General features: G+C 46.3%; 1 protein-coding gene across 1 annotated transcript; it reads left to right on the forward strand.

Moving 5' to 3' along the window:
• Positions 1 to 4,498: 4,498 nt before the first annotated feature.
• On the forward strand, positions 4,499 to 23,622 carry LOC111149622 (cysteine and glycine rich protein 3). The gene is made up of 6 exons (XM_022506785.1): positions 4,499 to 4,609; positions 13,446 to 13,585; positions 18,480 to 18,648; positions 20,349 to 20,481; positions 21,628 to 21,721; positions 23,309 to 23,622. Exons 2-6 carry the CDS (start codon positions 13,474 to 13,476, stop codon positions 23,383 to 23,385), a joined length of 585 nt encoding a protein of 194 aa, XP_022362493.1. The 5' UTR covers positions 4,499 to 4,609; positions 13,446 to 13,473; the 3' UTR covers positions 23,386 to 23,622.
• The last annotated feature ends 1,009 nt before the right edge of the window (positions 23,623 to 24,631 follow it).

Consider the following 24,631-nt stretch of genomic DNA (forward strand, 5'->3'; position numbering starts at 1 on the left):
GAAGCAGATGAAAGCGGAGACTCCCAGGCCTATAATTTCTTCCACAGTATATTCTCTCTTTGTGTGGCATGGTTCAGAGCAGGGGCTCCCGAAGTGGAAGGCAGGCCTGGGAACATGCAAAATAATACTGGAATATGAGAAAAAGAATCAGGGCTTTTATTACATTAATTATTATCTTTTTTTAGTGTGTATTCTGTGATATGTTTCATAAGTACACATTATTACAGTAATGTAGTTAATAATTTATAAATACACACATGTGCACACATATGCGTATTTATTTATGAGTGTGTGTATATGCACGTGTGTGTTGCTCAAACTTGTTTACTGAGGGGCCGAGAGCAAACAGATTTGGGAATCACTATTGTAGAAGGGTTTTTGAGTTAGATCTGGGTTTAAATTTCCCTGTTACCTTAGTGATCTGTATTTCCCCATGACTTACCAGCTTTTAGTTATTCTAGAGCAAAGAAGAGCAGGAAGCAGTAGATTCTAGTCCTGACATTGCCATTGACTCGTTGTTGACCCAACTGTGCAGCTTTGGAGGAGTCACTGAGCTTTCATGAGCTGCATTTACTTCATTCCTCACTCAGACAATGGGTATAATAATACCTTCTTTACAAAGCTTTTTTAATTTGATTTTATTTATTTATTTGACAGAGAGAGAGATCACAAGTAGGCAGAGAGGCAGGCAGAGAGAGAGAGGAAGGGAAGCAGCCTCCCTGCTGAGCAGAGAGCCCGATACGGGGACTCGATTCCAGGACCCTGAGATCATGACCTGAGCTAAAGGCAGAGGTTTTAACCCACTGAGCCACCCAGGCGCCCCTCTTTACAAAGTTGTTGAGAGGATTAAATAGAATAACGTTTATTCCGATTTGGGGTATAAAGGTAGTGGTTTAAGGCATGTGTTTAATATTGTCCCCATTGTCCCACCTCACTCTTGCCCGGTTGTCTTCATGTCCTAGGTTTCACAGAGGGTTACTCATCTATGGCTATTCTGGGGGAACAAGGGGGTGGGGACAGCAGGTCTTAGTCCTAATATTACTACTGAGTTAACATTCAGGTAGTATTGACCGAGCGCCCTGGTACCTGTCCAACACAGGCTTCACATTATCTATTCTTCGCAGAATGCAAGAGAAATGTGCTTCATTTTTCAGATGAAGAAACTGCAGAGCACTGCTATCCAGTCGAACTTCTACAATGAGGGAAACATGTTATATCTATGCCACATATGGGTATTGAGCATTAGAAACATGGATACTGTGACTGAGGAACTCAACTGCTAATTTCATCTTAATTAATTTCAATTTAGGGGTACCTGCGTGGCTCAGTCAGTTAAGTAACTACCTTTGGCTTAGGTCATGATCCCAGGGTCCTGGGATCGAGCCTCATGTCCAGCTCCCTGCTCGGCAGGAGTCTGCTTCTCCCTCTCACTTTCCCCTCCCCACCCACTCCACTCAAGCTCTCTTTCTCTCAAATGAATAAATTTTTTTAAATCTTTTTAAAAAATAAAAATAATTTCAATTTAAATAGCCCCATGTGACTATGGGCTACTATATTGTACAGTACAACTCTAGAGGTTGCTGAATTAGCATTGAAGCATAAGGATGAATTATGTCTCCAAATTCCTATGTTGAAGTCCTAACCTCCAGTACTTCAGTCTATGACTATATTTGAAGGTAGAGCATTTAAAAATAAAATGAGATTGTATGAGTGTGCCCTTGTCAAATATGATTGGTGTCCTTATACGAAGAGGAGATTGGGACACAGACACACACGGGGGGAGACCATGGGTACATGTGGAGAAGATGACCATCTACAACCCAAAAGGAGAGATCTCAGAAGAAAGCAACCCCGCTGACACCTTGATCTTGGACTTCAAGCCTCCAGAACTGTGAAAAAATAAATTATCTGTTGTTGAAGCCACCCAGTGTAGAGTATTTCTTAAAGCAGTTCTAGCAATCCAATACAAAGGGCTTTTAAATTAGGTGAGAATTTACTTAATTTACAACAGATTTCCTCAATGAATTAATCAAGAATGCATTCTATCACACATATACTCATAGAATTAAAAATGGAGGATACAAAAAAATATGCAAGAAACAGTAGTTGAATGAAGAAAGCAGCAATATTTATAACTAGATTTAAACAACTACTGATGCATAATGATCAAAACTAATTACAACCTGGAAGTAAAATCCCAAATGATTTACACACGGGATGTGGTAGGCAGATATGTAAACACAAGACCCATGTGAAGGGAGAGGGCAAGGTGGTGATAGTGAAAGTGTGATGAGGTTCTTATAAGTTTCTCATCTCATTGGAAAAAAGCAGAATAGAGCAGAAATAAAAGTAACATTATAGAAATAAAACATAAAAGAAGATTAAGGGGATAAGTCTATATTCTCCAAAAATCACAATAAATGTGAATGGGCTAAAATCTCCTTTTAAAAGATGACTCAAATTAGGTAAAATGAAAAATACTGTCAGTCATTAACTCTGGGGGATAAAAAGGAGGATTGTGGGAGGACACTTTTACATTTTACCTTAAGTACATCCTTTTTGTTTAGTCTTTCACAATAAACATGCATTCCTGTGTTATTTATGTAACTAAAAATATTTTATTTAAGGGTCAGAAGCATTAGCCTCGATCCCAGATTTTCTGGCTCTGGAAATAATTTGACTATATATATTACATTTCACTTTGAACAGACAGATCCCTCCTTTGGCCCTTAATATCTGTATCTATAAAATGAAAGTGGTGGGCCACACTTGTGACTTTTAAATTTTGCCCAAACAAGTATTTTATGTGTATGTATGTATGTATGTATGTATGTATTACATATTTTAGATTTTATTTTTAAATAATCTCTGCACCCAACATGGGGTTCAATCTCACAACCCCAATATCAAGAGTCTCATGCTCTACTGATTGAGCCAACCAGGCATCCACAAAGAAGTATTTTATTTATTTTTTTAAAGACTTATTTATTCACTTGAGAGAGAAAGACAGAGTGAGCAGGGGAAGGGGCAGAGGGAGAGGGAAACAAGCAAACTCTCCACAAAACAGGGAGCCCATCATGGGGCTCAATCCCAGGACCCCAACATTATGACCTGAGCTGAAATCAAGAGTCAGTTGCCCAACCAACTGAACCACCCAGGCGCCCCACCAAAGAAGTATTTTAGAAGCCACCTTAGGGGATTCAGGGAAAAGTTATGTGAGTGAGACTTTAAGACCACCTACTTATTTCAAGCAAAGAAGTTCTTTTATCTGCTTTATATATTGATGTTCCATTTAAGATTATCTCTAGAAAAAGTATTATTATTCTTAAAAACCTACAAATGTTTGTAAGCTGCTATCTTCGAAGACTTCTAAAATTCCTTCTAACTTTAACATTTTGGAATGCTTGCCCTTTCCCCATTTCTATGATGAATACTTCTACACATAAATGTAGTCAAGGACATCTCATATGGGGTTGTGCTGTGTCCATATTTACAAAATTACCCCAACCTTCCTTACGGGGAAATATTCAATCACACAACCAACTGCTTTGTGAGCATGTAACTGAAGGGCTAATACGGCTGATTTGGAGGGCTGGATTTCACACACCTCTTGGTTGGATACCACCTACACCTAACCTCAACGTCCAGGTTAATGCTAGAGTATCAAGTGCCTTTGCCTGAGAGGTGGATGGCCTGGATTTCAATCTGGACCCCACCAACCTGCCTAGAACCTGGCCTGGGCAAGTTAGGTGCCTCAGTTTCCTCAGGGACAACATGAAGAATAAGTTTCTTAAATCCCGAACTTCTTGTCACCTATCAAATTCTATAATTCATATGTGTCCTTGATGCTTGATCAAAGCCAAAAATATGAAAAAACCAAAATTATGTACACATCAGGCAAAGAGAAATTGGGCCTCCAAAGAAAACCTGGTTTCATAGAGGCTTATTTAAGTAGAAAAAGATGATGAATGCAGCAATTCAAAACCTTTGAGAGAAGACTTTTCTTCATAGGATGGCCGGCCATGGAGGGCCAGGACCCTGATGATTAGCTGACGTTTTTCCTCCAAGCTTCTTTGGAGAGATTATCTAAGTATCATTTCAGACACCCATCACTCTTATTTTTAGCCCTGAGTTCTCTTCATGAGTGTCGTGACCTGTGTCTCAGAGTTCCAGAGGCCTCCCAGATATGGTTCATGATTCATCTGCAGGTACCCTGCATTGATTTCCAGGAAGGTCAGGGGAGTAGGAGCCTGGAAAAATGATTTTCAATAGAAAATCCTTCTTCGCTGTTCCAACCACTTGATCAGAAATTTACATTCCACAAATTGATCCTTTAGTGCCATGGGCAGCTGGCAATTAAAACAGAACCCAAGCAATATTGTCCTCTAAGGGCTCACAGCTGGTGTGAGGGGGACAAAACTCAGGGCTTTGGTCACAGGCTATTTTAAGCCTCTGATAGCAGTTGTGTTACTCATGTCTCATTCACCCTCTCCCCTCGGCCTCCCTCCCACCCTTCCCTCCACAGACCAATGCTGGGGACGGCCTCCATGTATTTAAAGAGGACGAGAGCCCCCATACTCAGTTGAGCCGACAGAGACCGCACAGGCAGGTACGTGGAGCAACACAGACACTTGGGCTGGAGGTAGGCTGGCTGGGTGGCTGGGTGGGATTCAGAAGAGTCCTGTAGAGTTAAGGGTGTGTTTTGCGTCCCAGGTGCCAGTGTCCACGCTGGTTCTGTGTGAGGAGGGCTCAAGCTGTTCTGCTGTGGACCCACAGTTGTTTAACAGAACTTCTAAAAGGGGGAATGAGTATTTGGGGGTTCAAGGGAACCTCACAGAGAAATGAGTAAGGGATAATGTTTGGCCTAAGACTATTTCCATGTTGGAATGTTTCCCAGTGTCTTAATCAAAACACCATACCAGTCCTAGAACTACCACATAACGACTGGACGTGGATCTCTGGAAAACTTCCTGCCTTCAGGTCTCCTCTGTGAGGGTGATATTGTCCTAAACAGTTACAAAGTGTACAGTACCGCCGAAGCCAGCTTTCCAATGCTCAGACTACAAGAGATCGTGCTATTCAGAAGGTGTCGGTGAAGGACAGGTCTCTATCATTCACCATACCTGCCTTGCGCATGGGCAATGCTCAGTGAAATTTGCTGGTTTAAAATAGATTTTATATCCCAAGAATGTACAGCAACAGGCTTGCTTCTAATAACTTAAAATTAAATCAACCCCCCCCCAAAAAAGTTCCCCCAAAAGACATTGCTACACTGAAAAATCCATTAAAACTCTATTTCATGGGATGAGAATTCCCTGTGGAGGGGGAGGGGTGATTCCCAGCGTTTCCTCCCGGTTTCAGTCAAGCATTTGAATGACAGGCATGAGTGTGACGGAGAATGAATGAGAAGTGGTTTTAAGCAATGGTCTGAGTGGAGATGCTGACCAAAGATCAGAGCCGCCACCTCTAATTTCTGTTCCCATCCCTGAGCTGGGCCAGTGACAACCCCAAGAAGGAGTTGGGTGACAGGTCTGAGGAACTCTGCCTTTCTGCAGTGATTCAACCCAACTGAATGAGCTTGTGGTGACCACCTTGTATGTTGGGGCTGGGGTTGGGGGGCGGGCAGGCAGCACCAAGGCAGGGGAGGGTGGGGAAACAGGGAGAGCCTTTGTCCTTGGTTCACTATTGGGACCAAATCTCAGTGCTGGGTACCTCCAAGTCATCACAAAGTATAGAAAACTGCTGTATGACCCAGAAAATGTAAGGAATTCTTCTGACCTGGTTTTGGTTCCATTCTGATCAAGCTGGTCATTAAAATGAGCCCTACTATTGTCAGAGAGGGCAGTTTACCCCCAGAGCCTGGTGCTCCCTCTGCTCGGGCAGACAGGTGCTCGGCAGCCCAAGCACACAAGCCATCCATTAGAGACAGAGGAAAGAACCCAGGGGCCAGGGGAAGGAGACAGACAGAGATACAGAGACAGAGACGGGGAGAAAGAGAGGAAAGTGAACGTGATCACTCAGCGGGCAAATCACCATAATCCTCCTGAAAGAGGTAGAGACAGAATCTTGGAAGAACACAGACTCAGGAATCTTGGGAATCTGAAGAAGGAAATAGAAGAAAATAGCATCTGTTACTGAGATGGTTCAGAACCCAGTTCTGGACATCATTTAACTTCTCTTGAGTTTCTATGTTCTGCTCAGTCAGATTAAGCTAAGGCCATCTATCTGCGAGGGATTTGTTAGCATCCAAGGAGACGGACTACAGGAAGTACTTTGTAAAGTCACGTAAGACCGTGCAAATACGCGGGCCTTTTGAGAAAAGGCCCCGGGCCAAGGCCGGTGGGCTGTAGGAGGATTTCCTACTAAGTGCAAGTGTAATGAAGAAAGCCCAGAGGTCAGGGTGGATAACAAAGTGCCCGGGAGTTAGGAAATGATTAATTTGCTTTATAAGAGGAAGGACACAGACAGGGAATATACTACACAGGAAACACAACTCCCGTGGCAGGCAGACTTCCCGGTAGAAGCAAGCTGCTCAGATGTCTGGGTGTACCGTAGCCAGGGCCGGGCTTCGCGGCCAGAGAGAAGTGTGACAGCCTCGAACGTGAAAAGCTACAGTTATTTGCCGCAGTGGAGAAAAGCAGGAGGGGAGGCAGGGAGGGTCACAAGGGCCATGCGCAGGAGCCTTTTCTGAGCCTCAGCGTGGACCTCGTGGTGGGAAAGGATTGAGCTGATATGATTTGTGGGCTGTTTACTGCCCTGTGCAGGCATGGAACGCTATTTCACTGTCGCAGAAAGTCCCATGAGAAGTCATTTTTCAGAGGAAGAAACGAAAGCTCAAGGTAGCAAAGTAATTAACTCGGGGTCATGTGGCCAGGAAGCGGCAGAGCCAGGATCTAAACCAGGGCACACTGTGCTCTTTAAAAACACGTGTAAGGGCCAACATAGAGCAAAGTGAGTTTCTGAAAGTCAAATTCGGCCACACGTCAGAGGTGATTTCAGAAAAGGTGCAATGTAACCCGCGTGTCGCAGCTATGGTTTGTCTCGGGCAGGTGTGTCTTCCCAGAGTTCTAAGGGACAAGAGCCAACACTCAGGCTTACTTCTGTGCTGGGAATAAGCAACATCGGCTTCCCAGGCTTGGCGAAAGGGCCGCTAGAGAGGGGACTTCATTCATCTGCTCAAACCATAGGACGAAGCCAGTGGGTGACCTTGAGTATCCCACACGGGGAAGCTGAAGGGCATGGTCTCCCAGGGCCATGAGGACTCTGCCCGGGCTGGCTGCATCCCTTCCATGTCCCCATCGCCAGCGAGGTCAGCTGGTGTTAGGCACCAGGGCTGCTAAATCGAGGAAGCAGCTGTCCTGGGGCACAGGCTTAGGACTTTGCCTGGCATGCCGTGTCTGGCACCGGGCACCCGGATCCCCACCCCCGAGGGAGCTCTCCCCGCCGCCGGGCTGCATGTGCGCCTCGGGGCAGCACGCTCTAAAGGCTAAGAAACAGAGTGGGTTCACAGTCTGAGCCACAGGGGCCACGGAGAAGAAGCAAGGAAAGATTTGCGTGTTTTAAGAAAATGGATTTAAAAGCTGGATATAAAATAATAATAGTAAGAATAACAATAGTAATAAGGAAAGCAACAAAATGATTAGACACCTGGCATGTATTATGCATTTGTATATGTAGTACCTTAGCTATTAGAATGATCCTCTCTAACCTGGAAACCTCTGAAGACAAGCCTTCTCGTCTGTCCTTACACGCATGAGAACAGGACAGTGGGCTCACAGATTTGGAGCATTTTGTCCAAGGTCCGGCAGACAGCTTTTTTTGAGCCCTGGTCGGGTTCTTTGCAAAGCCTGTGCTGTTCCACTATGCCATCTCATCTACCTGGATTAAGACAGTAGAGAAGAGGCAGTGATTGAGAGGGGACTGTCACTGGGCAGCATTTCTGCAAGGTGAGGCTCTAGTTGCTGTTCAGATCCCTACACCTGTCTCAGGGCCTGAAGGAGCCTTGAAGGGGCTTCACAACACTGTAGTCACGTGGGCAGCTATGCCCAGCTGGGCTAAAGTCAACGGTGAAAGGGAACTCTCCAGCCTCAAAGGAGTTCTCTCCGTGTCTGAATGGCAATGACTCTTAGAGAGGCTTTTATTTTACTGAATTAAATTCAGGTTCCCTGATACTCCCACCTAGGAGTACTCTCTGGCCCATGCAGTGACAATGGGGTCAATCAGATTCCAGTTCCCATCAGCTGGGAGGTTTGGTTCATGGAGGTGCTGACCCTATGCCCTCTCCAGTGTGTTGGAAGCAGAGACATGGGATATAGAACGAGCTTCATTCGGGTCTGAATTGCAGCCCTGCCGCTTGCTGGCTGTGTGATCTCAGATAAGTCACTCAAGTTCTCTGAGTCTCAGTTTTCTCCTCTGCAAAATGGAGATGACAAAATTTGCTCTGTGGGGCTGTTGTATTAAAGATAGTACATACAAAGCAACCAACAAGGAGGAAACAATAAAGAGTAGCTAATTTTTGTTTGTTTCCTTTTTTTAAGATTTTATTTATTCACTTGAGTGAGAGAGACAGAGGTAGAGAGAGCACAAGCAGGGGGAGAGGTAGAAGTAGGGGAGAAGCAGGCTCCCCACTGACCTGGGAGCCCAATGTGGGGCTCGATCCCAGGACCTGAAGATCATGACCCGAGCTGAAAGCAGACACTTAACCATCTGAGACACCAAGACGCCCCACTAATGTTAATATAAGAACACAGCTTTGGAGTCAGAGACCTAAATTCCTATCTCGCCATGTGACCATGGGCAACATAACCTCCCTAAGACTCCATCTCCCCAAAAGTTACAAAAGGCAACTTTTGTAATAGTGTCTACCTCGAAGACAGAGTGAGCTAACCCACAGTGCCTGGCCGAAGGGACACCACACACTTCAGCTTCACTAGTAATATTATTAGATTGATAATTATTGCTTACATTCCAGATATACGCTCCCATGATACAAAATCTTGGCTTGAGCCAGTGTAGACAATTTAACTCCCTATGCAGAATCAAGCTTCTAAAAGGGTGACCACATGAACCCACGCTGAGCCGGAAATGGTATTGTCACTAATAGTTTCCGCTCGTAGTCATGGCCTAAGGTTCCCTTCCCTCCAACATTCTTTAGCAGACCCCTACAAGAAGAAACCGAGTCACTCGGTGCCCATTTTGTCTCCCCCACCCACTTCTACTCTAAGGATCACTTTTCAGATCCACAGCTGATAACAGACGAACGGTGAGTGCTGGAGTAGGAAGACGGTGCCAAGACGCATAGCGCGGTTACTCGTTTAAAGGTTCAAATTGAGATGTGACGGTTCAGAGTTACTGTAAATCTAATTAGCTCACACATTTTATTTTTGATGATTTTATTTATTTATTTGAGAGAGAGAGCATGCATGAGAGGGGAGAGGGTCAGAGGGAGAAGCAGACTCCCTGCTGAGCAGGAAGCCCGATGCCAGACTCGATCCCTGGACTCTGGGAGCATGACCTGAGCTGAAGGCAGTCGCTTAACCAACTGAACCACCCAGGTGCCCTAGCTCACACATTTTAGAATACTAGGTGGTTTACAGAGGGATTTGAGGTACTTGAACTCTTTCAATCCTCCCAGCAATAGTGGAACAGATGAGACTCTCATGCCCATTTTAGAGAAAGGTTCCTGAAGTTCAGAGAGCTTTGCTGGTTTCCCCAGATCACACAGCTTTGAGGAGGTGGGATGGAGCTAGAACTCCAGCCTCCTGCATCTGATCCAGTGCTTTTCCCAGGGCACACTGTGGCATATCCCTGGTATAACAGTTCCCACAGTATTATTCATGAAGAAACTGACACAGGTCTCACCGGGATCTGGGTAGCTAAAAGTCTGGAGCTCACCCTCTTCCTACCCAATGTAGCAAAACTTGCAATCTATCTTATCTTCAGGAACCCCAGACTGTTCCCCATTTCAATCCTGACCCTCGACTTCTTCTGTGACAGCACAGCCATCTCCGGGACTGGCCCTGGGGAGTAATGCCAGGTGATATGATGGAGATTGTGACCCAGGTGGCAGATGGGGCTGAGTGACAGGCAAGCCTATATTTAGCATCCTACCTTCAATGACCCTCGCCTGTGCCAGGCAATGCTGATAAACAAATGACCCATCCCTTGGTATCTTGCCAGTATAAACTCACATTCTGGGCCTGGTTAGCAGAGTGTTGAGACACAGGAATTCCAAAGCAATGTGGGAGGCTGAAAAGGTTACATTTATGAGCCAGGACTTAAATGTGCTTTCAAATCACAGTGATTTAATTAGCAGATTGGTGCTATTTGAATAACCTGAAGTAAAGGGGGTAACGATACCTTTCCTGTGACTAGCTCAATACTGCTTTCAGTTCCATCATATGTCATCCAAGTTCAAGGTCACAAGGTCAAGACTAGGACCCATGTCTTCCGAGGTGCTTTACAACACCCTCTGCCTTTTGGCCTTTGAGCACTGGAAGAAGAAATCAGAGATGTCTTCTGTGTTTAATCTTCGTAGCTACATTTCCAACTTTAAAAATGGAACTCAGCACCTGTTTAGTAAAATGCTTACAGATTTCTATTCTGGGTTTCAAGTCCTAATACATGTATGTCAGATATTTTATGATCACTTAAAAAAATAACCTGTGCTAGGATCCATTACCTTCTTAAGAAGGTATTACCTGTAATCTTATCCTCACTTTGAAAAGTATTATGTGTGGGCAATTAGTGAATGCGCCAGCCCACATCCTCCCAAGGGCTGTCTCTGGCTACCATGAACTTGCAGGACATGCCAATGAGATTTCCACCAAAGATTTGAGATAAGAAATGTGACCTAGGCTTGTTTTCATTGAAATTTTCCATCTCATTAATTTCACAAGTATCACTGTCTCATTCCCGGATATGTATTCCATTTCTCTTCTATTTTATATTATGTTACAATCCAGGATCAAAATGAACATGAACAAAAAGCTATGTGATTCTACTCTTTTCCAAAGAATGTATCATTTTTAATCAGAGAAGGGTGAATCTTAGTAAAAGAAATTAGCTAAGAAAGTACTCCCAAATGTTTATTTCTTTTGCCTTACCTGGTTTGTAAATAAGGGGGTTGGTCAACCCTTGAAGATCTATACCAACCGTAGAGATCTAAATTTTTTTTTTAAGATTTTATTTATTTATTTATTTATTTATTTGACAGATCAGAAGTAGGCAGAGAGGCAGGCCAAGAGAGAGAGTGGGGGAAGCAGGCTCCCAGCTGAGCAGAGAGTCCGATGCGGGGCTCGATCCCAGGACCCTGAGATCATGACCTGAGCTGAAGGCAGAAGCTTTAACCCACTGAGCCACCCAAGCGCCCGAGACCTAAAATTTTTAATGGAGTCAAAAATAAGCAATTTGGGCTCTTTTAGAAGATATTAAGATATGCCTTTCTGTGTGCTCTTTTCTCTACCTGAAATGTCCTTCCTCCTTTTCTCTATCTGGTAAACTTGTTCACCATACAAAAGGTCACATGGACTCCTCCAACAACTCATGTCCTTCATCCCCAGTCTAAACGTGGTTAGCCATATTCTCCTTTGAGTTTGCATGGTGCTCTCATAAGGTTCTTCTTTGGTATGAGGTATTCTGGTTCCTGCTTCTTCCTCTAGAATGTGGTCTTCTCATTCTAGGTGACACAAATTATTTATTTTTATACGTTTTCTTCCCCTTGATCCATCACCAAGTTCCTAGTATAGTGCCTGACACATGATAGGTAGGTAGTAAATATGTAGTAAACGAAGGCATGTAGACTTGATCCCCAGCCTTTCATTTCAAAATCCATTGTTCTTTTCTCCAAAAACCTGAACTACAGAAATAGATGCACTAAATGTTTCCTTTAAAAAAAAGGTATAAAGTGTATTTTCTAAAATTTTACTGAATAAAAAGAAGGGCCTGCTCCTATGAGAGGAAGGGTAGGATGTTCCGGGCTAACCTCATGCTGTTCTTTGTAGATGGGAGAGCTCTTTACAGGGACATTTAGGTAGAGATGTTCCCTTTGGTTCTGATATCAGGTTTCGTGGCCTGTTTGCTATTTACCTTCTGTTTCTTAGCAAAATCTGTCTTTGTTGTGAGGCTGGAAGGCACAATCTGGACTGTTGACCCAGGAGGGCTTAGCGTTAATCGCCAACTATTATAAGAAGGCGACTGGCCTCCCAGAAGGGAAAGAGAAGGTCAGAAGCAGCCACTTGGAAGGGCCTGATAGTGCCTGGTGTCAGTGACAAGATGACATACCAGCCTTCTTAGAAACCAAAGGATCTCAGAGAAAATTCAGCCCCCCGGAGCTGGCAGGATTTCAGAAATTTCACTGACTCTGGATGGCTGATTTTAGTTCTGCTCTGGGAAAACTAACAACTGGATGCATACTTATGCATAGATGCAGAAAGAAAGGGAAAGTTGTTTTTTGATGCCCTTGTCTGGTATCTCTCACTCAAATGCTATGGGGAGGAGACAATGAAGACCTGGGACTGTGACTAGCAGCCGCTCCTTGCAGCAGAATGTCCTGGAAGGGTGTGGGAGGACACGTGGCATTATCACTCAGCTCCTGGGATCACACCTGGCACCGTGAGCTCTGCCAAGTCCCTTCATTTGGTGCTATATACACACAAGGGAAAGAACGACTCTCTTCATAACACAGGTGGGGAGACAGACATAAGAGAAGCCATGCAGTTCATCTCACTGCCCACGGCCACCGGCGGGAGCTCTGAGAGCGGAAGGCAGGTGTTCAGACTACTCAGCTAGCGTAGTGCTTACTGCTTGGGTCTAAGGGATAGGAGGAATAAATCTGAATGGGAGAGCTTATCTGTCATAGATTTTTATCAGCAAGATTAGCTAAGGCTTTGCTGCCCAAACGGTGGTCCCCTACGAGTAGCATTAGCACTGCCTGGAGACGGTTAGGAATGCAGAATTCCCTGCCTCACCCACATCTACCAAACCAGCATCTGCAGAGTAGCAAGATCTGATGCAATCTGAGAAGCACTGAGCTAGGTAAGAAGATATGCCACTTTCATAGATTATCCCCACTTCCGCTGGAATGTTTAAAATTTCAGATACAAAAATTATATTCAGTATTTGTTTATAATTTTATATATGCAAAATTAGCTCATCTATTCCTTCCAAGAACCTTGAGAGGTATCTAGGGGCAAGTGCTACTGAAATTTAACAGAAGAGGAAACTGAGTCCTAAAGTAGTAAAGTGACTGGCTCAGAAGCATCTGAGTGTCCGAGCTCATTCAGAGACGCACACACAGTAAGTATTTGCTCAACGCATGAATGCATGCGTGCACGAACCACCAAACACACTGGGGCTGGATCTGGTCTTTAGACCACAGTACTACCAGGCACTGGTGCACTCCTGAGGTTATACATTCAGGGTATATTTCCTTTATATCCTGATAGACTTGACCTTGGTCAGAAGGTCTTCAAGATGCCGAACTGGGGCGGAGGAGCAAAATGCGGCGCCTGCGAAAAGACAGTCTACCACGCAGAAGAAATCCAGTGCAATGGAAGGAGTTTCCACAAGACCTGCTTCCACTGCAGTGAGTCGGGTGAACAGCATGAGGGCCCCATAGCATCCAGAGGGCATTTCAAAGTTCACATTTAGCCACGGATACTGTATATCAGTGGTCCTCAGGCTCTGGTCCGAGGACCAACAGCAGCAGCATCACCTGGGAACTTAATAGAAATATCACTTTGGGAGCATCTGGGTGGCTCAGTCAGTTAAGTGTCTGACTCTTGATCTCAGGGTCATGAGTTCGAGCCCGACATCGGGCATGGGTTTGGAATTTACTTTTAAAAAACAGAAATATCACTTTGGGGCCCCACCTAAATGGATGGTATTCTCCTGAGCACCCTCTTGCCAACTGCTTGCCCAGCTCGGAGGCCATTTCCCTGCTGTGCAAAGTCAGAACAAGCTAGCCTGCTGCTGCCACCGCGCTGAGAACCTTGACCCAGGAGCAACATTTACAAAGTGTGACTTGGCAGAGAGAGGAAGCCATTGCTTATCTGGAGCCAGGATGGATCTGGCTCTCGGTTGTTCCCACTGGCCAGTGTTCCCACTGGCCCACAAGCCGGCTGTGACTGGTCTTTCCAAAAGAGAGAACCTGCGTCAGGCGAGGGGCAATGCAGCCGATTCTATAACAGTCCAGAAGGGAAGAGTTTGGGGCCTGGGCACCAGTAGGCTGACAAAGGGAATCTTTACCATCATCTGAGAAGGGAATCTTTACCATCATCAGCTGGACACAGATGCACAAATGCCAAAACTGGGGGGGAATACAAATCCCAGGGTCCATCTGGAAGTCTGGCCCAGACTGACCCATGACTTTGGACAAATCACTTCTCATCTCTAAACACCCGCAGCAGAGCCTGGAGTAGAACCTATACCTTCAGACCCTCAGTCCGTTCAACATGACTTCATTCTAGAGTTTTCAATGGCTGGTCCAGTTCTAGGAGAACAGTCTCTTTGGCCACCTACCTTCCTTGCTTTGCTCCTGTATGTCTGGCTTAAGGGTTAGGTTTGCTGGACATTTGGCAGACCCCCCACACACATGTGGCTCCCCACACGACCTCCACGATCTAGCCCAGTGGCCATAAAGCATCGCATTGTCCCAAACTGTTTCACACAGAACTTTAAGGACTGGAGGCACTTTGTCCTTAAGCTGCCAGAAATAATAATGTTTAACCTGCTGCGGGAGTTCCCATGATCTGTTATCTTCCGTGGCAAACCAAGTTCTCACTGAAGAACGGGGGATACACAGCTCTGAGTGTCTGGGTTGGTGGATTCACTAAGGCCTTGGGTTCTAGCAATGGGTAATTTTTTTGAGGTGGGGAGGGGCAGAGGGAGAGGGAAAGCATAAATATTAAGCAGGCTCCATGCCCAGCATGGCAGACCCTGACACAGGGCTCAATCCCACAACCCCGAGATCATGACCTGAGCAGAAATCAAGAGTCCAAAGCTTAACTGACTGAACCACCCCGCCCAGTGAGTAATTATTTTTAAGTCATCATACACACCCATCAGATTCAACATTATTATTCCAGCTACCCAGAAGTCATTGCTCAAGAGTGCCTTCTATGACCTTCTGGCTTTTGTCCAAAAACACCTAGTGCTCTTTAAGAAGAAGCGGCTTGAGGAGTAATGGAAAGACCCCTGGAATTAGAATACAAATGACTAGGGCTTGAGTCTGGGCTGTGCCATGTAAGAAGTGCGTGACCTTGAGCAAGTGATTTCACCATCGTGAGCCTCACTTTCCCCGTCTATAAAACGGAGACCACAGCACCCACCATATATATGTTGTCACAAGATGAAAACTGGTTCCCGATCAGGCTTCTGTTCTCCTCTGATCCACTTTACTAAATAAGAACAGGACATGGTAGGGAAGCTTTCCATGGTCAGGGGTGTCTTGTCTTCCTCAAGTGGTAGGAAGATGCCCTGTTCAACAGAGCGGTGATGGAAGGGATGTGAGCATTTGCTGGTACAGCCCTTCTAACGCTTTGATATTGTCCTTAGAACTCACGGATGGGATGAGGATCCGAGCAGCACACATTTCTGTGGGAGTGGACAGAAGGATCCTGGAGAGAAGCATGCTTTTCTCTTTTACCATCCCACGACGTGCCTGTCTACAGGCCAACCTGTAGTTGTCATGAGTAGGATTCCGAAAAGCAGAGCCTACCTTAGCTTGTCCTCTGGCCGGTGTTCTCCAAACTTCTAGACAACCTTAATCCTTCTTACCAGTGTTGTCCGAAGGAAATATCATGCAAACTACACATATACATTTAATGTTTCTAGTAGGTATATTTTTAGAAAGGTATAAAGAAGTGACATTAATTTTAAAACATTTTATTTAACTCAGTATATCCAAAAATTATAATTTCTACATGGAATCAACAGATACATCATTCATGGGGTATTTTATATTCTTCTTTGTTTGTAATTAGTGATAGAAATAGATGTGTATCTTGCACTGACCGCCCGTCACATACACAGCAGCGAGCAGCTGCGGAGGCACCTGGGTGCAGAAGCTAGTCAGGCCCCAGGGGGTGTGGCTATAGGAAGGACGCAGGCATGATGGGGTATACACAGTCCTGGAGGGATGGACTGGAGCAGGAGTCAGAGGCCCTGAGGCCAGTCACGGCTTTGCTACTTACATGCTGAGAATCGTGGACGAGTCACTGACCATGATTCCCATGGGCCTGCGTGCATTCATCCACTCACTCACTCATTCATTCAACAAACGTTCACAGCAGACTAACTCTGGGCCGGCCCCATGCTATGTTCTGAGGATATTAAAGTAAAAGTGCTTTCCTCAAGAAACTCAGAGTCTAGAACATCAATGAATACTGGAGATGCTTTTCTGGAGACTTGCAACTGACAGTAACAAGAAGGGTAGAGATAGGCAATATATATGTTTAAATGTAAGGCATTTTTCTCCAAAAATTATTCCTCATAAGAAGGGTTTGCCTTGTCTTCAAAGCCTTATGAAGTACCTCATGCTGTAGGATAGTCTCTCGATTTTTTGTTTTACAGGGAATTTTTAACACATACAACGTTGACATAATTGTTCAATGAATTTCCATAGACTCGTTTCTCCATCCATACAACCACCAGCCCCTCATCCACAACTTTGTGCTTCCCCACTCTCATATTCAGTTACTATGTTTTTAAATAAAATACAGTTTGGGGAAGGCATAGTACCCTGCAACAACTTCATTCAAAGCTGGACAGCCTTTGAAGGTCACTTGAATGGCTTAAAAACAAAAAAGGAAGTAAGTAAATGAATGCACATGTTAATTCATTCTTGGGGCTACGTCCTCACTATTACAAGCAGTGAGTATGACCATAAACAACCTTTAAGGATCACTGTTATAAAGCAATGCAGCAACTTACTAAGTTACAAAAATCCTACGTTCTTTAGAAGATTTTATTTATTTATTGAGAGGGAAAGAGTGCGCCAGTGGGGCTAGCGGCAGAGGGAGAGAGGGAATCACAAGCAGACTCCACGGCAAGCACCAAGCCTGATGCAGGTCTCGATCCCACAACCCTGAGATCATGACCTGAGCCAAAATCAAGAGTCAGACGCTTAACTGACTGAGCCACCCAGGTGCCCTCTACATGTTCTTTAAAGCTGTTCAAATGTGATGCTGATAGAGCTGATAGGAAGTTCTGGTTGAGATACAAATTCCAGGTGACAGCCTCCCACTCAAGTACAAACAGGGTTGGCCCTGAAAGACGCAGACAGAAGCAGGGAGCTGGAGAGCTGAGTCTGCTGCCTCAAAAAGACACCAGTGATAGGGAGACCCTGATGGTGAAGGTGCAGAGAAAGAATTTGGATACACTCATTTCCTGAATTTGTGGGAGGTTTGAAAAAGGAAACTCTCCAAATCAACCTATTATTGATCAATATTATTAAATATTAGGAGGTTTTAACACTTTCATTGATATCCTTGAAAGTTTATTTTATTTTTAAAGATTTTATTTATTTATTTGACAGACAGAGATCATAAGTAGGCAGAGAGGCAGGTGGGGGTGGGGGAGGGAAGCAGACTCCCTGCTGAGCAGAGAGCCCTATGAGGGGCTCGATCCCAGGACCCTGAGATCATGACCTGAGCCGAAGGCAGAGGCTTAACCCACTGAGCCACCCAAGTGCCCCTCTTTTTTTTTAATTTTAATTCAATTAGCCAACATATAGTATATCATTAGTTTTAGATGGAAAGAGTTTATTTTTTCAAATTGGCAAAAGAAAAAAGCAAACCAAAAAACTTCTCTATATATTTTCTTTTTGGAAAATGGAGGCTTGTCTTATATCCTTTCTATTATGGGGGATACTTTATATTGGGTAATATATAGTGACCCAGGGCTAAGCCAATATAAGCTGAAGGTCTACCCCTTCACCACCTCCTGCTTCCAGAACTGGATGAAAAATAGCCTCAGTGGTAGCTGTCTCCTTGCATAACAAAGGCCATGGTAAGTAGAGAAACTGCTCAACCCTGATTCTGATATAATTAAGGGAAAATAAACTCATTCCCAGTCTCAGCGCCTTATCCCCTACCCACCCCCGCACACATGCAGACACACACTTTCCTGGTGTCATCTGGGCTGAGACACTCAGGGATTCAACTTGTTGGGATTCAGGGACAATATTCTCAGCTGGTCCAAGACCACACAGCCCGTTCCAATCCTGGCCTCCCCCTCTGTCTAGCTGGTCTCCACTGAGCACATTCTGTCCCTTCTCTGCTTCCCAGTTTCCTCACCTGGGAAATCAGGGGTGCCATGGGGTCCACAGCTCAGAATGCTCTGGGTCAGGAATCAGAGCTGTGCTCTTGGCCAGAGGGCCCCTCTCGCTGGGCCTCTTGGCCCTGAGCATGGCATCAGGGCTTCAGGAAAGGCAGGGAGGAACCATGGCCCCAGCCCCCTGACTCTCCCTTTCCCGGCAGTGGCCTGCAGGAAGGCTCTCGACAGCACCACGGTTGCAGCTCACGAGTCCGAGATCTACTGTAAGGTCTGCTATGGGCGCAGGTACGGCCCCAAGGGGATCGGGTATGGACAAGGCGCTGGCTGCCTCAGCACGGACACAGGCGAACATCTGGGCCTCCAGTTCCAACAGTGAGTTATTGCCCTGCTTCTCCCAGCCCAGTAGAGCCCCAGCTACCGGGACAGTTCATTCTGTTCCCATAGCAACATTTTCTGGAAGTGGGAGAATGGACTCGATTGTTGACTTGCCAACAATAGGAATACTCAGTCTGACCAAGTTTTAACAATGTGTCATCTCTCCTAAGACTCTCTTCAAATTATCTGCCTTTCTAAAGAGCAATTACTTTTACACCATGGCTCTTGGTTTGCATGTCAAGAGAAACCCAGAAAGTACAGCTTTTCCATTGTTTGACCTTTGCCAAAACTGCATGGAGTCTCGCTTCTTCCTCTTTGAGTGTTTCGGTGTAAATCACATACATATGGCCGGGAAGCAGTGGCCATTCGCTGTGTGCTTGTTACTGAAAGATTTCTTCCCTCGGGCTGTAAGATGATTAACGTCCACATCACAGGGAGGGTGGGTCTGCAGGGAGGGCAGTGGGCCCCCCTAGCTGCCCACTGACCACACAGTGCTGATGTTCCCCCGGTGTGATCAAGGGAAGCTGGGCTATCACCCTGTACAAGCTCCATCTACCAGGCTGGCCTACGATCTTGATGATGACGCTGCCTTCCAGCCTGGAACCGAGTACAGACCGACAGACACTCGCCCACAGTGCTGTCTGGCCAGCTGGTGTCCAGGCTCAGCTCCACAGTGGGACTAGACAGAAAGGGCCACCCAAGACAGTGGCCCATGGAGGGCCTCCCCCAGAGAGCAGAGTTAGATCATCTAAACTGTCATCTGGCCCCTTCCAAAGAGGTTAGGCCATGATAGAGCCTGGGAAAGTAGTGCAGGGATGTATGACCAGTCATTTGGATTTTTCTCATCACTCAGTCCCAACTGAACACTGTTTAGTGAAGACAGGTACCTACTGCGTTCTTGGCCACACGTTGCTTGAAGCCTACTCTTCTCTGTTAGGGCTTCCTTATGATGCTACACCAAGAGGGACAAGAGTCCACAGACGTGGGTTTCATCCCAGCTCCACCAGTCATGAGCTGCCTGACCTTGGGCTGGTACCCCTGGAACCCTTGCTCTCCCCCAACCAGCCCTGCCTGTCTTAGAGGTTATGATGAGATGCAAGTGGTAAATATACAAGGAAACACCAACAGAGATGGAAATGAGGTGGGGGTTTTCTGTGCTTCTTAGATGTTGCTCACACTGGGAAAGGTCACCTTTTGAGGCAGGATGACAACCTGAACCGTGACAAGGACACATCAGTATATTGGGCTGCGGTTTGCTTACGATCAACCGTCAAGATCCCATCTTGCTCTGTAGTATCTTCACAGCTCACTCCATAAAGCAGACCAGCAGGCTTTGAGATGGTACAGAAAAATCTAAACACTGGCAGCAATGCTAACATGACAACAACAACACAAGCTAATGCACGTGGAACCCTTGCTAAAGGCTTTACGAGAGGAAGGAAAGATTTAAGCCAATGAGATCGAGGTTTGTTAGCCCTTACTACCTCCCAGGAGACACTCAGACTTCTAGGTGCTCTCGTCATGTCCCTTCATTAACCCCTCCCAACAACCCTATGAGGAAGCACCATGATTAGTCCCCTTTTCCAGAGAAGGAGTCTGAAGCACAGAGAAGTTAAGTAACTCACACAAGGTCACACAGCTAAGTCCCCTTTGCCAACAAGGTCTATAGGTTTCATTCATTTTTCTGTTCCCACCAGGTCCCCAAAGCCTGCACGCTCGGCCACCACCAGCAACCCTTCCAAGTTCACCGCAAAGTTTGGAGAGTCAGAGAAGTGTCCCCGATGCGGAAAGTCAGTCTATGCTGCTGAGAAGGTGATGGGAGGTGGCAAGGTAAGGACTGCCATGTGAGCCAAATGGGACTTACTCATCTGCACAGGAGGAATGAGAGAGGAGAGTAGGAACTGTGCGCAGGTGGGAGCCAGGCCCTTTATCCTCCTTTGCTCCCGGGAGCCATGTTAGGAGCCACCCATCCGCACTCACTTTCCTGGGCTGTGGCTGCCACTCGGCAGAGCCCTTGGAAACTAGAACTGGTGCAATCTGATGCAACAAGTTTCAGTCCACTAGGCGGAAGGCACCCAGCTAGAAGGTTGGAGATACAAAGGTGCATGAGCCCCTTATCCTTCTGTGTCCAAAATCCTTCCAGAAAGGTGTCAGCCCTGTGAGCCCGTCATCACTGTGTAACTCAGTCACCACAGATGGATAGAACAGACCCCTCATGGCAGTGAGAGGCATCTTTGTTCACAAGGGTCTTAACAATTAGGGGAGTCACCCCATGTCTGAGATATTACCGCACACTTGCCCTACAAGCTCTGGTTTCAGGGTATTCACTGAAGGGTTTGGGCCTGATGGAGGAAAACAAAAACCCATTTATACTGAAATGGAGAGGGGTGGGTGGAAACAAGGGCCCTGGAGAGTGTCTGATCTCAAATATGAGGGCAGTCTCTACCCTAAGAGTGGCTCCTTGAAGATGTATGAGAACCCAAGGCTGTGCCTGGGGGACAGGCAGGCGTGCGGAAGGAAGCCATCTTGTGAAGATCCAAGCCCTGCGACTCTCTTCCATGAGAAACACACAGAGTTCAAGCAAAGCTGAATTCCTGGTTAATTGCCTTCTTTCTTCACTTCTTTTCTTCTTTAACTTTATATTCAGTGTAAATGAACATATTCAGTGCCTCCAAGTTCCTTTCTCTGTACTTTATACCTTGATCTTCTAAAAGGAGGAAGCCCTTTTCTATTTAGTGTGTTCTGAAGGAATACACACGGTGATCACTTTGATAAATTTATTTGTAGGGGTTCTGAGAATTGCTGGCCGAATCCATTTTCTCTGAACCCCTGGAAAAACTATTCTGGGGTCAATGAGATGTGTGAGAGGTTAAGATAGTGGCACTCCTTTATATGCTGCTGGTGAGCTCTCACACGGAAACAGAATGTGCTGCCCCCCACACTAACGTAGCTCTCCCACTCTTCTGCGCCCCTCAGCCTTGGCACAAGACCTGTTTTCGCTGCGCCATCTGTGGGAAGAGTCTAGAGTCCACGAACGTCACTGACAAAGATGGGGAACTTTACTGCAAAGGTGAGTGGTTCCAGGGACTCTCATGAGATGTTTTCCCAAGGAGGATTCTCAGAGGATAAGTTGTGTCCAGCCCAGAGGCCTGTGTTTGCCAGGAGGCACGGTTGCTCAGCCTGGGCAGTTTGGACTCTCAGGATGGGGAGCAAAATCACCAGAGGGAAAGAATTCCACACCCTCCGACACAGCTCTGGCCCTCTCCATTGGAGCATGTGGTGGGGAGAACAGATGCTTACAGATGCTCAGTGGTTCAAAACAGCCTGCGGGGAGAGGGGACATGGAGAAACAAGGTCCTGACTCTGGTCCTGGAAGAGGCCACAGGCCTCAATAAACAGCATCACATTCCCTTCTGAAAACCCAAACACCCTCTACCTACCTGAGAGGTTGTTACGGGTGACTGAGGGAGAATGAACTCTCTTTAGTTCATTAGACTAAATAACAGTTCATTAGTTTAGAGAGTCTGACCTCTCTTTAGTTCATCAAGACATACTATATCCTTCCCGCCCTCCCACTCTTGCTCTCTATCTCCTTCCTTCCTGGCGTTTCTCTGTTTCTCTTTCTAATGTTGCGTATCACTTAGTGATCGCAGGGACAGAACTGAGGAACAGGTTTCTCTTCCTGTCCTCCCTGCTCTACCCCCAGATGCCTCCAAAGGTCCCTTTGTCTTGCGGAGAGTTGGAGAGGTTAGCTCTCTTCTGATGCTAAGAAAAGGGAGGGACGCATTAGGGGCAAGGCACTGTCCCCTCAGCCCCAGAGCCACAGTTTCTCAGTGGGGCTCCCCCACCCTTGCACAGAATAATGGTGTCCCTCGGTCTCCAAGTGCGTGTGGTGGAATGGAGTGAGAGGAGTGATGGGAAGGGGCAGAGGGAGGCCATTCCTAATCAAGAGAGCAGGATGCCAAAGCTTTGCTCGTGGGGAGATGGAACTCGAAGGAACGCACTATCCCACAGGAGGTGCCTTCTCCCGACAGTGGAGGGCACAGAGGGTCCTTAGCATTCGCAGGCCAAAACCCCTAAAGTGGTGCTGCTGACCGAGTGACACGTAGACAACCGTGATGCCAAGGGAACAAAGCCCCAGTGCCACACGGTGCGGCAGCACACGGAGGCGAGTGAGCAGCTTGGGCGTTAGGGGAAGCTTCTTGGAAGACAAGCCTCCTCTGGTCTTGGAGGGTGAATGTGCGCTTTGGTGGGGGACATTCCAGGAACGGGGAGCAGTGCGTGCACCGGCACCCAAGCCAGGGCACTGCGGTTCATTCCAGGGACCCTGGGTCGTTCCGTGTGCCTGGGTGTCGGGAAGGAGGCAGAGGCAGGAGGGGACCAGGTTGGCAGGCAAGCAGGGGCCATTTTACGTTCACTCAAATGAGAAAATGCCTGAGAACGCTGAGTCCTAAGTGCCCAGAAGTATCAGCAATCTTTATCAGCAGATTGAAAGTCCGTGTAGTTCAACGTACTCCCAAGTTAAGTTGGGAATCCGTGTGTCACAAGGATGCCTCTCAGAGCTGGAAGGGCTGTGTCAGACCCCAGGAAGCGTGATGATGGTCTAACCAAATCTCTCTCTCTCCCTTTTACCCACCCCGCCCCTTCTCGTTCACAGTTTGCTATGCCAAAAATTTTGGCCCTACAGGTATTGGGTTTGGAGGCCTCACACAACAAGTGGAGAAGAAAGAGTGAAAAGTGTGTGTATTTCCACCAGTCTTTCGCACTTGCCGAGTCCTCCTGCCAGACGGGAAGCCTTGACCCCATCATCCCCTTGTTGGGGGCCAGGCAGTATTTCTCTTCAGAAGTGACATAGTCTTGACCCAAAATTAGAAAACACTTTTGGAAGAAGAGTATTAACAGTTTAACCCATAACAAATGCGTTACTATTTCTGACACCTGGGGTGGGAGAGGCAATAAATGCTTTGGCGGTACCTTGTGTCTCTCTCGATCTTTTCTCTAGAATAGAGGGAGATTTTCAGGAAAAAAGAGAGGGGTTTCCAAAAACTCACTGCAAGGATGTCATGAATCTTGGTGTCACCTGGGGACGGTGTGAGCAGGAGGAACAAGAGGCAAAGGAGAGCGGGCTTTCCAGAATCTGCCCGCGGAGCTGCTTCCTCGCTGCTGGCAGAGAAAGAAACGGGGTTCCAGAGGAAGCAGACAACATGAGACCAAATTCCGGAAGGAACATCAAAACCAAAAAACTGCTGAAGCGTCAGTCCTTTTGTCCTACGATGGGCTTCGCAATCTTCACACATTTCATGAAAACCCGGAAATGGCAACAAAATGTGGAGTTTGCTTCTGTGTTATAAACAACGGGAGGATGATTTTCTTTTATTCTGGGACAATTCCCTAGGGTTTAGCAATTTTCTCTAAACCTCTCCTACGTCAAATTGCCGGCCTCACCCATGAAATGCAGCCAATTAATGTCTCTGCCTCCTCAGCAAGTTCTCAGCAGCCCAGGCGTGCATATTTTCTTGGGGCTCTGCTTTTAACAACGACTGCATCTCGCCCACCCCTGGGAGAATTCTGATTTCTGGGAGGAAATGAAAGCGAGTGAGTGTCTAGACGAAACCATGGGTTCATCTCTGCTCCAAGGCTCAAGAAGGCTTTCTTTTAAAAGGAGCACTTACTTCGGGGCTAATGACACACGTTATCATATAGACAAAGCCCCTCACTGACTTTGTTACCTACTAGTTTTTTGATGCTTAAAATGCAATTACATTTTATCATGTTCTCTATTGGATTGGTATGGATAGAATGGCAGGGGTTGTGTCCCATTCTACCTTCAAAGAGATAAGGTAGAAGTACGCTTTATTTGTCCAGAGACCCCATGCTGGGGTAATTCGGCCATGGAGTTCTAGTAAAATGAGCCGAGGGTGGAAATACCGTACATTTTACATTCTCTGGAGAAGGCAGGGTACGGCGATTATTTTTAACT

This window comes from Enhydra lutris, unplaced genomic scaffold (assembly GCF_002288905.1).
Source record: "Enhydra lutris kenyoni isolate GAN:26980312 unplaced genomic scaffold, ASM228890v2 scaffoldscaffold22, whole genome shotgun sequence".
NCBI classification, from domain to species: Eukaryota; Metazoa; Chordata; class Mammalia; order Carnivora; family Mustelidae; genus Enhydra; species Enhydra lutris.

Coding starts and splice junctions, on each gene's coding strand:
- LOC111149622 (XM_022506785.1), top strand. CDS start 13,474: ATGCCGAACTGGGGCGGAGGAGCAAAATGCGGCGCCTGCGAAAAGACA. Junction 18,649..20,348: donor CTGGGCCTCCAGTTCCAACA/GTGAGTTATTGC, acceptor TGTTCCCACCAG/GTCCCCAAAGCCTGCACGCT. Junction 20,482..21,627: donor AGGTGATGGGAGGTGGCAAG/GTAAGGACTGCC, acceptor TGCGCCCCTCAG/CCTTGGCACAAGACCTGTTT.